This window comes from Accipiter gentilis, chromosome 28 (genome assembly GCF_929443795.1).
Source record: "Accipiter gentilis chromosome 28, bAccGen1.1, whole genome shotgun sequence".
Taxonomy (NCBI): domain Eukaryota; kingdom Metazoa; phylum Chordata; class Aves; order Accipitriformes; family Accipitridae; genus Astur; species Astur gentilis.
The window spans coordinates 10,649,943-10,662,232 of NC_064907.1; the positions used below are offsets into that span (position 1 = coordinate 10,649,943).

General features: G+C 37.0%; 1 protein-coding gene across 2 annotated transcripts in view; it reads left to right on the forward strand.

The window, feature by feature from the left end:
* ARID4B (AT-rich interaction domain 4B) overlaps window positions 1-12,290 on the forward strand; it is a 93,677-nt gene that overhangs the window by 52,638 nt on the left and 28,749 nt on the right. For both annotated transcript variants that reach the window (XM_049831538.1, XM_049831539.1), the window contains exons 11-16: window positions 360-505; window positions 5,217-5,289; window positions 6,370-6,464; window positions 7,566-7,663; window positions 7,877-8,138; window positions 9,136-9,308. In XM_049831538.1, coding sequence (XP_049687495.1) covers window positions 360-505; window positions 5,217-5,289; window positions 6,370-6,464; window positions 7,566-7,663; window positions 7,877-8,138; window positions 9,136-9,308 — 847 coding nt within the window. The remainder of the gene's footprint in view (window positions 1-359; window positions 506-5,216; window positions 5,290-6,369; window positions 6,465-7,565; window positions 7,664-7,876; window positions 8,139-9,135; window positions 9,309-12,290) is intronic.

Below are 12,290 nucleotides of genomic sequence, written 5' to 3' on the forward strand. Positions count from 1 at the left end.
GTAAACCACAGTGCAAATGTGTTGGAATAGGGGTTCTCTCAATTAAATTTTCATATATGCCCTAACACAGAAGATCCTTATTTCTGTCTATAGGCACTAACATGGTAATAGTCCTAATAATAGCTCTGAATAATTTGATGTGCAGAAGACACTAGGCCAGTTTGGCTGGGCAAGACAAATAAGGATGGACAACATGGGGCTGTTGTTGAGGTTCTTGGAATTTGGGGGTGGAATTGTTAATTAGCAGTCTTTCCTCCTTCTCCCCTGCCTCCCCCCTCTCCCCGACTACTTTTTTTGATTAAAACATTTGGTCAAATTGATACTCCCTGCAGTGCTAACAAATGCTGGTCCTTTTACAGCTTTTGACCAAGCCCTTGAATTCCGTAAAAACAGAACTGTTCCTAGTAACTGGAAAACAGAATTGAAAGAAGACAGCTCCAGCAGTGAAGCTGAAGAAGAGGAAGAGGATGAAAAAGAAAAAGAGGATAACAGCAGTGAGGAAGAGGCAAGTGAAGTTAGTAAAGGGCATAGATACACAGCTGATAAAAATTAGCAAGACTGTAATATTTAAGTAGGTCTTTTTAACATTTGGGAACATGTAACAGGTTAACATAGGCAACATTATTGCCTCTCAGCTTTCCATAACAAAGATCAGTTAATGTGAAAATACCAACTTGAAAATGCTATTGTAAAGAGCTGCTCACATAAATGGTGATAAACTTTTCTCCTGCCTGTAGAGGTGTTACCCCAGTACGTACCTGTGACTTACCACACATTCCAAGCCACAGGGAAGTTTGCTACCTTTTACACAGGAGCTCCATCTGAGGAGGCAGCTCTAAGCTGTTACTGACCTGCGTTCTTGACATACTGGAAAAATAAACCAAACTAGGCTGGCATGGCCCTGCTGTTGTCTCCTCCTCCCTGGTGTCTCTCTCACTCTCTCCTTCTTCCCCTTCTACCTTACCCTTTCCTGCCCCCAAATTGCTATGCTAGGCCTACAGCTGTAAGTCCTCTTGTAAAGCAGATACTGCAAGTAGTTTGGACTGTCCTTTCCCTGCTTCTAGGCGTATAAAATAGAGTTTACTGGTTTTGGAGTGGTGAAGAGTGAAAAATTTTGAAACCTTTAGATAATTACCAAGAAATCTGAGTTGTTGTACCTCTCATCCTGGTCTACTGAAGAATTGCTTCACTACAAGCTGTTTCTCTGGATACCCTGATGTAAAGAAGCAAAAGAGCTTTCAATTAAGCCATTAGCCCATGCACTCCTCTTCCACCTTTCTTCTTGAGTCCTACCTCATGCATGGTTTTCTAATTATCTGCTCTTTCCTCCCAGCCTCCTGTCCAGAAAAAAATGAAGACAAGAGGAAAGAAGAAAATTAGTGGAAAGAACTTTATTTCACAGCTGGCTGTGAGGCTGGAAGAGAGGCTTTTGAATCTTTTACTTCCTCTGTACCTTCTGGTGGTACTCAAAATCTGTATCTGCCCATTATCACTTTTTCTCTCAGTGTGGTTTGAGAGCTGTTCTCTAGTTTGTTATGCAACTTCCAGTAATGTAGTAGGCTGAAATTCCCATCGATAGTGGAATTGTAAAGGAGAAATTGAACTGGTTTGGGCCTTAAATGGTTGTTATCGCCTTTCTCTCAATACCTTCTCCCTGGAGATTGTGGCTCTGGCATACCAGAAGATGCTGCTCCATCTTTTATTCGTTCATTTATTTATTTTAAGATTTGTTGGGAGACTGCAAAGGTGTGAAGGAAAAACTTTGCCACCTCTCCATGCTGATGAGGTCATCCTGCCTCTTTAAGCTCACAGGAGATTATCCAGCTCTGATCAAAAGTTAAAAAGCCCAGTTATTTTGAGAAGCAAGGAGTACTTCCTTGGGCTTAGCACAATTCCTGAACTTTCAGAGCAGGTTCATGTCCAGTCATGGGCATGATCAATGTAGATAGGTTTGTACCTATGCAGGTTGACACACAGTCTTTACATAGTGCTCATTCCCTCACTACTTTTAGGTGAAAAATTCAGAGTCTTTAGCTACAGTGTTTGTAAATATTTGTACACCTTCTCTCTAGTTCCTCTTAGTTGCATGTGATGTTATATGAGCTAATCTTTCCATGTGCTAGACATGAAGATCTCATCTCAGGCAGATATTTTGGGATTTACTGTGACATCTCTCTCCCCCTCTCCCCCTCTCCCCTATTAGTTTGTGCCTGTAACCTCCTGGCTATCTGGTTATCAAGCAGCATCTCTTCTCAAACATGACCTGTGGGCCTGCTCTTAGGACTTTGTTATCCATGTGCAGATTGTTCTAGTGCTTTCCAGGACGTGAAAAATTCTCACTGGTGGTCCTCAGGCCATCCATGTGGTCCTGATACCCATGAACCAGAACAAACAAACAAAAAACTCGCCTCTTACCTGTGTCACCGCAGGCTTCATATATAGATGCTCCTATCCTATATATATATTCACACACACTCCTATAGGTGTTCCTATGTATTTCATGTAGTTATATAGGTGCTCCTATCCTATAGAGATAGGAGTTGACATGCAGATCCTCTCTAATTCTCTTCTAAGAAGAGGAGTGAGGAGTTGCTTCTCCGCACCCTCCTCCCACCCTCTTTTTTTTTTTTTTCCAAATGAAAGAGACTGGAAAACAGCCTTCCTTCCCGTTACTAAATCTGACAGTAGGTAAAAGAGTTGACAAAGACCCTCTCTTTTAGTGCTGGGGTATAATATGATGTGAATTTTATGTGTTGCAAAAAGCACATTGCTGCTTTTCTGGACTTCATTACCATACATATAAGCCACTTTCTTTTACCTTTGTGACATGGACAGATACATCAGAGACTGCAGAGTGACCTGCTAGCACTATGGTTGTCTAACTTAGAAATAAGCAAAGATGACAGACTATGACATGCCTGCTTCAAACCATTATCTAGGAAACCTTGTCGTCTAACTTCATGATTATTTAAGAGATTCTGTAAATGTTCAGGGATTATTAACAGATATTATTATCATAGTATAATATAAACTGATTTTGTAGAGATTCTGAGACAGTTGAAAATGCTTTTCAGAGACATACAGGGTCTTAAGCTTCCCCCCTTAGCACGCTTTCTTAGAACTTTTTCTTCAGGCATTGGATCTTATGGTGAGAAAGGAGTGGCAGTGTTTTAATCAGCTTCTTCATCACCATTGCTTTAGTTCCCCTAATATTTAGAAAGCATACATTCCTTCTTAAACCCTCTGTTGGGTTTCCTGAAGATTTAGTTCAATGACCACCCCCTTCTCCCCTAAATGCTTTGTGGGACCATTTTCTTATGGTAGGTGTTCTCTTGTTGGTGAGGAACATGAGAAACCCAGTAGGTGCTCATGATCTCTTTGCCACAATCCAGTGTATGCTGGTAAAAGTCCTTTCCAAGTACCTGTCATATGAGATTAAAACAAACAAAAGCAAACTCCAAAACTGTATTGATTCCACTTAAGTTGTTTGTTCTCTATGGTCATATTCAAGTTTTACGATTGCAAGCTGAATCCTTTGCTTGCCAGCAGTGTTTCCTTTAGCACCTTTGCCTGTGAAATGTGAATGTTCTTAACCAGGCGTTTGTCTGTACTATATGCAAGACTGCAGCATCACTTTGTGCCTATTGGTGAAGAATTGCTAGATATGCCTGATGTCCGATGCCCCCACCCTGTGAGGATGTATCTAGTTTACTGGTTGCAGCTCTCTACCCAGCCTTTCCTTCTTGCTCATTGAAGTAGCCTGCTCTCAACTTTGCTGGTATACTAGGTATCAGGTAGATGTGCATCACATAATGACCGTCGCAGAGACTTTCCTCTTGCATTGCCTTTGCAAGACTGTGGAATGTTTTAATTGCATTTCTGTTGATAATTATACCTAAATGACAACTGTTTCAGCATATTATGAATACTGGTTCTTCATTTTTTGCCTGTTTGCTCTGATATGTCCTCCAAGTGCATTTAATGGAGTAGTAGTAGTACAGGATAAGTAAAAATACTACTCACTGGTAATAGTTATAGCCTTCCTTGACCTTATTTTCAGCCATCCATCTCTATTAAATAGCTTTGGCAGATGTTGTGGGTTTTTTAGTTTTCTGTTGTTTTTTTTCTTTTCTGTTGTGTTTAATGGTGATACTCTGTTTCTATTGATTCCTCAGCTGTCTTGCTGTAACTTTAAAGACAATACATTTTGTCCCCTTGCTTCAGGGTAGGTGAAGCTTTAATATTTAGTATAAGGAGGCTGTTGAAGGATGGAGAAGATAAACACAGAATGAAAATACAATCAAGAAAAATAATTTCTCTTAGATTTACTCAATAACTTTAATTATTCTTTGAAACTTTACAGGTAGTATTAAAAAAAGTATGCAGAAAATTAATTAACTTATATTTGGCATATTGTTTTGAAGTAGCTTAGTCATCAGAATTTCTAAGAATTCTGATTATATTAATATCTTATTGTTACTGGTTGTGGCAAGTTGCATTTCCTAAGGAAATTAGGAGGTGTTATAAAATAAGCCATAGTGCTTTGTTATGAAACTACACTGTTTATTAATCTAAGTAAATCTAATACAAAGGTTTATTCATGCAGTGAACTGAACATCCAAAATATCCGTTGTTACTTTAGTTCTGGGATTGATTCTGCTCACTATGTATTCAGGCGGTACCCCATGGCAGTATGCATGCAGTGCCTTTGGCTGTGGTTTGCCAGTACTGTGGATTAGAACTCCTAAGAAAGTGCAAGCCCTATTTTCTCACTTCATCCCTGAAAGTGACTTAATGTATCCAGTCATCAAGGAATCACTTAACTGCAATAGAAATAAACCTGAGATTTCTGATATAATCTCTTGATCGTTAATAGTGGTGTCTCCCAGACTTTCTGCATAAATGAACAAAATTGAGACTACATCTTGATTTATGATATCAGTTATCATACTTCAGTGATCAATCAAAAATCCAATTTCAGTGTGTCTCTACAGTTATTGTTTTATATATTTTTAAAAACTGTTTGTAGTTTATAAAACTTACTTCCACGTGGCATAGTACTGAGAGCATGCTTCTCTTTGTATGGTGTCCTGTTGCTGACTACAGTAAAAAAAACCTTGAACATTTGAACCTAAATTGCAACTGCCATATGTTTCTTAATGAAGGATTGTAATTCAAAATGGTGATAATTTGCTTGTGTGCATTACTTTGAACAGGAGGAAATAGAGCCGTATCCCGAAGAACGAGAGAACTTTCTTCAGCAATTATACAAATTCATGGAAGACAGAGGTAGGCATCTTAATCTTTGACTTGTAGAAGCTGAAGATAGATGTATTGCTTAGCAGTACTTTAAAGAATTGAGTCTGTAAACTAGTAGTGCTTTGCAGTTCTGTTTTGGAAACAGCGAGACTATACTCATCACTTCTGACTTCCCCGCTCCTTAGAAGATAAGTCTGTCACTTGACTCTTCTCCTAAAATACAGTCACTTATTCCTGGTTCCAGAAATGAATTTTTAATACCTCATATATCCTAGTATATTTTCTCCTTAGAGTGTGTATAATCAAGTATTTAATATCCTCAATCATATTAAAGTATATGCTCAATTTAATAACTTTAAAATACTTAAATAAAATAAAATTTAACCACCCCCTACTTCTTAGGATCATGGGAAAAAGCATTTAGTTTGTGCTACTTTTCTTGTGTGAGTCCCGATCGCTTAAATGCATGAGCATTATCGGTAAGGTAGATTGAAATGTTTTTAAAAACAAATGCCATTTATTATATCAAATCTTTACTGGGTATTCATACACTGCAAGTACAATGTCTGTGGAAGCAGGGGTGAAGGTGATTGTATTTAAATTAGTATTATAACTAGTTAAATTAATATCTTTTTAATTACATGTGAAGATGAGTTGAACTGTTTACAAGAGTTGACAATGTATTAGCTACTGCTAGTACAGTAGCATAGGAAGTTTCAGCTCTTTGAAGCATTGTGGGATTTGTTCTTGGGGAGGTATTTTTTTTCGATTGTAGTAAAAGGACTGCGCTGGTATTTTTAGATGTAATTGTTTCAGTGGGTGAAATAAAAATATGTATAATATAGGTAGCAAGAAAAGTTGCATCATTTGTGCATGTTCAGTAATATATGGAAGAATGCATATGTATGAATTAAATTACATTAATGAACTGCAGGGAAAATGGGTTATTAAGACTCTTGGGTTTTAGTTTGATGCACCACGTGCATGAGGTGGTCAGAGGGAGGGATTTACAATACTGTATTTAATAGTGTAGTAGTGCATATGATGTAGATTCCATGTTATTCTGAAAAAAATACTTCAAACTGCTGTAATAACTGTCTTTGTTCACAGGGACTCCTATTAACAAACGACCTGTATTAGGATATAGAAATTTGAATCTCTTCAAATTATTCAGACTTGTACACAAGCTTGGAGGATTTGATAATGTGAGTATTGGTATGATGAGTATTCCAGAGCCGTAAAATCTGAGGATGCTGTTTATTTTTGTTTAGTGATAGAGTCTTACACAGGAGCTTTAGACGTAGGAAAATTGAATACTACAGCTATGTAAGACACCCTGTAGCTCTGAAAAACATGCTTTAACAGGAACCAGAAACTAATTACATTCTAAATAAATGCCACATCTACTCAGCATGTTTAATTATTGCTGCATAAAATCAGCCAGCATGTGTGTTTCTATGATATTTCAAGAAATGTTTGGTAAAGTTGTTACCTCAGAAAGTGAAAAGAGTCACTGCTCAATAAAATCTCAAAGACAAGTAATCTCGTTTAAGGTCTGATGCGGGGCCCTTAATTCCTATCTATTCTGGGCAGTATATAGAAGCATTTGCTGACTGGGATTAGTGGGATTGGTCTTGGAGCAGTAATTGAAGCATACGGAATTCATGGCCAAGCAGATTCTGTTACTGCTTTGGACTCCTTCCCATAAATTTAGCCTGTCAGTTGAGGAGGTATGTTTGTGCAGTGATACCTTTCTGATACACAAGAGAGGATCTTGTACTTGGGTATTGCAGTACATCTGCTTTACCTTCACAGATGGTTAGAAATGAACATATCACACTGTCACAAAACTGTGACACCAAAGGGCATATTAAGGACATAATGAAAGACCAGTAGCCACTGTTTCTGGTGCAGTACTGCCAGGTCTGAGTATTGTTAATGCTTTGAATGAATTTTTTCTTTCAATTTAATTAAAGTTCTAGCTCTGAGTTAAGAATTATTTTAAGTATAAAATAAAAATGATGTACTGATTTTTCTGATCTCTATATCCTTTCTTTTGTTTTATTACCACCTGGAGAGGAAAGCCTGCTGTGGCTTATTGAAATGCAGAAATGTTAAATTGCTTGAAGTAGTTACTTAGACTACAGTTTGCATTACAGTGAAATACTGTGTGTGTGATAAATAGTAATTTTATAGATCAGAGGAAGTTACTTATAATTATTTTCCAAAGTTGTAAACTTTGTCGACTTAGTCGTCTTTGTGTCAGTGAGTTAATTCAAAAACCTTGACTTCATTTTCTTTAACAGATTGAAAGTGGAGCAGTGTGGAAGCAAGTTTATCAAGATCTGGGGATCCCTGTATTGAATTCAGCTGCAGGATATAATGTTAAATGTGCATACAAAAAGTAAGTAATAAAGCTATTAAGTTTGTGCTAAAACAGCCCTAGAATGAATGGAAGTGATCCTGTGGTAGTGGTAATATACGTAAAAGTCTGTAACTTTTTGGTTATAATACAGGTTTTCAGGCTTTAAACATACTGTTCATGTTTAGCTTCTGCTAGGTAGCATGTTCTTTCTTGAAACAAACTTGCTTTTCACAAGCAATTTTTTTCTTTTAGATATCTGTATGGTTTTGAAGAGTACTGTACATCAGCTAACATTGAATTTCAAATGGCATTGCCAGAGAAAGTGACAAGCAAGCCTTGTAAAGACTGTGAAAAAGAGAAAGAATCGAAGACACGTGAAGAACCAGAGCAGGATGTAAAAGAAATAAAAATGGATAAGGAGGAGCGCAAGCAGGAGGAAGTAGCAATAGTACAAGAAGAAAAAAAGTTAGCTGAGAATGATAATGAAAGTAAAGAAAATAAGCCCTCTGTTCTGGTAAAATACTTTAATGTTCATGTTATATCCTGTTTATAAAGTCAGGTAGTGTGTTGATAACACTGAATTCATGTCAAGGTTGAAATCTCCATAATGTATTTAAAGCAAGACAAAAATGTGCTGTAAACCTAATTCAGAACAACACATTTGAGCATCATGATGTCAAAATGTCTGACTTGTTAGGAAGCAGCTGCAAGATTCCACTTGTTTGGGGGCATCCCAGGTCAAATGGAGACTAATTAGTGTGCAGCTTTATCCTGATCTGGGTAATGTGTGCTCACAACTAACTTACAGTGCTGATACTTTTACTTGCATTTAGCTATGCTTCTAAGCCCTCCTAAATCTTGCTTTTACTTCTCTGCTCCAGTGAAACCAGTGAAGCTCTACAAAGACCTGGGCCGTATGGTGTACACAGTGGTCTGATGTAGTTCAGTGGTCCAGAGAGGCAAATGTTTATAGGTTTTCAAAATCCAATGTTGACTCAGTGGTTTTAGCAAACGAAGTCCGGGGCAATAAGTTGAAGTGCTGCACGGTGCAGGCTTAGCAGTTTGCTCTGGAAGCAGTGTAGCTCCTCAAGTTAGCGTGCAGCACAGCTGTAATGCTTTTGCGTGTAAGTGGCAGCCAGCCCTGGTCTGTCTGCTGGTATTAGTTCTGGGGTGAATACCAGTTAGGCCAGTACTGATCTCTGCATCATAAGTGAAAAGACACCCTGTTAAGTGTTCATCTTAGGGTTTGCTTTGGAGTTCAGGTGTAAGAGCAGCATGCCTGTATCATTGTGAGAAAACTGGCTAGGACACTGCCTGCAACTTCAAAGTCTGTTATGTTTAGCTTGTGGTTTTCAGAAGAAAAAAACAGTGGAGGTGTTATAATTTTAGAACAAGCACTAGACTCTAGAAATTTTTATTTGTATGACTTCAGTGCGTTTTGTCTGCCTTTTCTTAAATCCTTTGTATTTTTATTTCATCTTGCAAGTTAACTAAAGGTTTTATTATCTTAGGGAAACAAAAAAAATTTGCCAGATTCTGTGTATACTCAGCCTGATCAAGAAAAGGACTTAAATGTAATCAAAACTGAAGATGAAACCAAACTAGAAGATAAAGAGGAGGAGAAGATTAAAGAAATGGAAAGCCCTACCATAAATGCAGATGCTGAAGAAAAAGAAAAATCAGGGTAAGTTACGCTGTTTATAATCAGTTAAGGCATCTGATGTGCATTCATTAAATTTTACTATTGTAATGTGAACTTCAAATCTGACGTCCTTGTTGGGAATTAGACTTGTCTCTTCCAGAGACCTATGTGTTCCTAACTTTGTCATTGTTATGGCCATTGAAGTTTGTGGATCTAATTAAAAAAAAAAAAAAAAAACCCACAAAAAAACAAACAACAAAAAAAAAACAAAACCAAAAAACAGCTTAAGTTTTTGCAGGGTCCAGGCCTAAATATTTATAAGCTGAGTGAGAAAAGAATATATAAGGCCCAGGTGACTATTTGATTTAAGGCAAAAATATTGCAGCCATTGCCAGTAGTATTTGTCTACTTAATTTTGGTACAAGTATATCACAAACTTGCAGTTCCTGGCTTTTGCTGTTGGACAGTGGTGTGTTATAAGTAACATGGGAAAAGATGGATGTACCTTGCATCGCTCAGTAGCAGCTTTGCCTTTGAGTAGGCGTGATACTTGCAGGAGTCTCTTGTGCAGTCCTTCAGATGGGAGTTTTGGAAGTAGAAGATTGAAGTAATAGGGATGCTCAGGGCCATGTAATCAACAGATTATGTGCAGGTGATCTCTTATTTCCTTTATGGAACGGGCAGGTTTTCCTGTTTCAGTGAAAAAAAACAACCAACCCCACAAGTGTTTTTAAGCAGCCACACAAAAAAAATGTGAAGTTTAAAACAGAATATAGTCCTCACTAATCCCCAGTGTGTTAACAATTTATATTCTTGCACTTAGCACCCTTATACAGTATGATTTCAAGTGATAAGAACATAAAAATGGCTGTTACAGGTCAGACTGAAGGTGTCTTTTTTTAATACAGTATCTTGTCTTCAACAACAAACAGTAACAGATGCTTAAGGGAGAAGCTATTACAAGAGGGAAAGCAGATAATGACACCTCCTTATACTTTCACAGCAATCTGCATATCAGGGATGGGGTTTTTTATACTTAATACGAGCTGTTGCCTGACCACCAATTCCCTTGTTCATTCCTGCAGTCTTTGCTATTTAGTAAATCAGCTGTCTTAATGTTATGTCTAAACATCATGAACTCTTAATGCTTTTTCTGCCCTATTAAGAGTTGTAACAGTATGGCATAGTTCAGTATATTGATTTCTGATTTATTGGTAATAGTTCTTTTTTATTTTATTAAGAGTTTTGATTTCCATATAACAGATTCTGGAAGGATCCTTCTGTAAAATGTTTTTGTTTTCCTAAATATTTACAGTGAGATTACATTGGCCATTTTTGTAACTCAGAAATGTGGAATACAGAAAAATCAAGTTTACTTGAACTTTGTTAGAAGAGTCTTGTCTCTGTGGATGTGATTTCATTTGTATCCTATGTGAATTTTTCTTTTTTAAAAGACGAATTGCTGGAATTTGTTACATTTGCCATTTTTAAGGTGAACTAGATGAGTTGTACTGTAACAGCTTTGCTAGACTTTCAGAATTATCAAAGATTGATTTTTACAGTGCTAATTTAAAAATATGTAACTAAATAGATGGAAGGCTTTGTGCTGCTTAGAGAATAGCAGTTTTTGAAGTTCCCTAAATTGTGTATTTGTATGTGTGTATGTTTGTGACATTACTTTGTGTTTTATTTATCTACTTGGAAAGTACAGTGGCTTAATACTTACCATGCTGCTGTAGTAAATGGTACATAAATGTATAAGGTGCATTTGCTTTTCAGTAATCCTTTGTTGTTTCATTTTGGTTTTATCCCGATTCATATCTATTTGGGTTATTTATAACATTAAAAATTGTTATGAGTTTTCTTAGTATTTTATTTATGAAAACAACAAAAAACTGTGGAAAATACTGTTTCCTCTTAATTTTCCCCAATTCATCTGATTGTAAACGATTGAGTTCTTTTCTCTGCGCTTTTCTCATCCAGTAAAAACTCTTCTAACTAGTATTTTGCTATTGTGATTCATGAAAGATTGTAACAAATTGCTTAGAATAGAAAGCCTAGCTCTAAAAATAGATGTAGGTGGTGATGTGTTCAGTGCTGGGGATATGTTTCAAGGAATAAGTTAAACTTACAAAAATGAAACATTTGTAGCAGTTTGTGGCAGCAGTCTGTAAGTATCTATAAGCAGTAGTACTGTAGTAGTGCGGTTAGCATGATTACTTTTCCTTTCTTCCCTCAGAGATTGATAGGAAGTACAAAATGCACTTTTATCAGCTTTAAAGAGTTTTTAAGAATGTCACTGTCTTCCTAAATGCTAAACAATGTTTTTTAGCGATTATACTATAAAGGCATAAAGGGGTTTTGTGAGCCTGGAATGCTGGTGGAGAGGGATGTTGTACTAGATTAACTCCCCCTATCCCCAACTTTATGGGTAGAAGTGGCAAAGGTTATACAGAGGGAGAAATGCTGTAGTTTGAGTTCCTTGTTGAACTGAAATACAAAATGAAAAATGCATTTTTGTAGGTGGGGAATGAATCACACACACAAAAAATACCCAAAATGTAATCAAAATAGATCATTGTGGACTGAATTTTTGTCAGTGTATTTCAAATGTATTCCTGGAACCTCTTTTAAGCTATGGACCATCTTCTTTCACAGTCCTTAACCAAATAGCCGAACAAATGAAATCTAATATTACATAGGGCAAACTTGTAGAGTTTGCTATTTGAATTTATGTCTGTAGGACTTTGGGCATCTTCATGTAGCTTATTTGTGTATAGACACAAGGAACCAAGAGGGCAAACAAACTTCTGGGTTTCTTCTTGCTGAATTTCTTTTGGGTGGGCTGGATCTAATTCCTAGCTTCCAGATCTCAGGAAGTACTACTAGAAGCCAGGGTTGTTTATTTTCCACAGGTTTTGTTCTTCTGTGTAATTCCATGTGTCTCAGCCCTTTGAGATTGCTACCACTTGAATCCTGTGGTCCCTTCTGCACAGACTTTAACAATATGATGAAGAGGAAGAA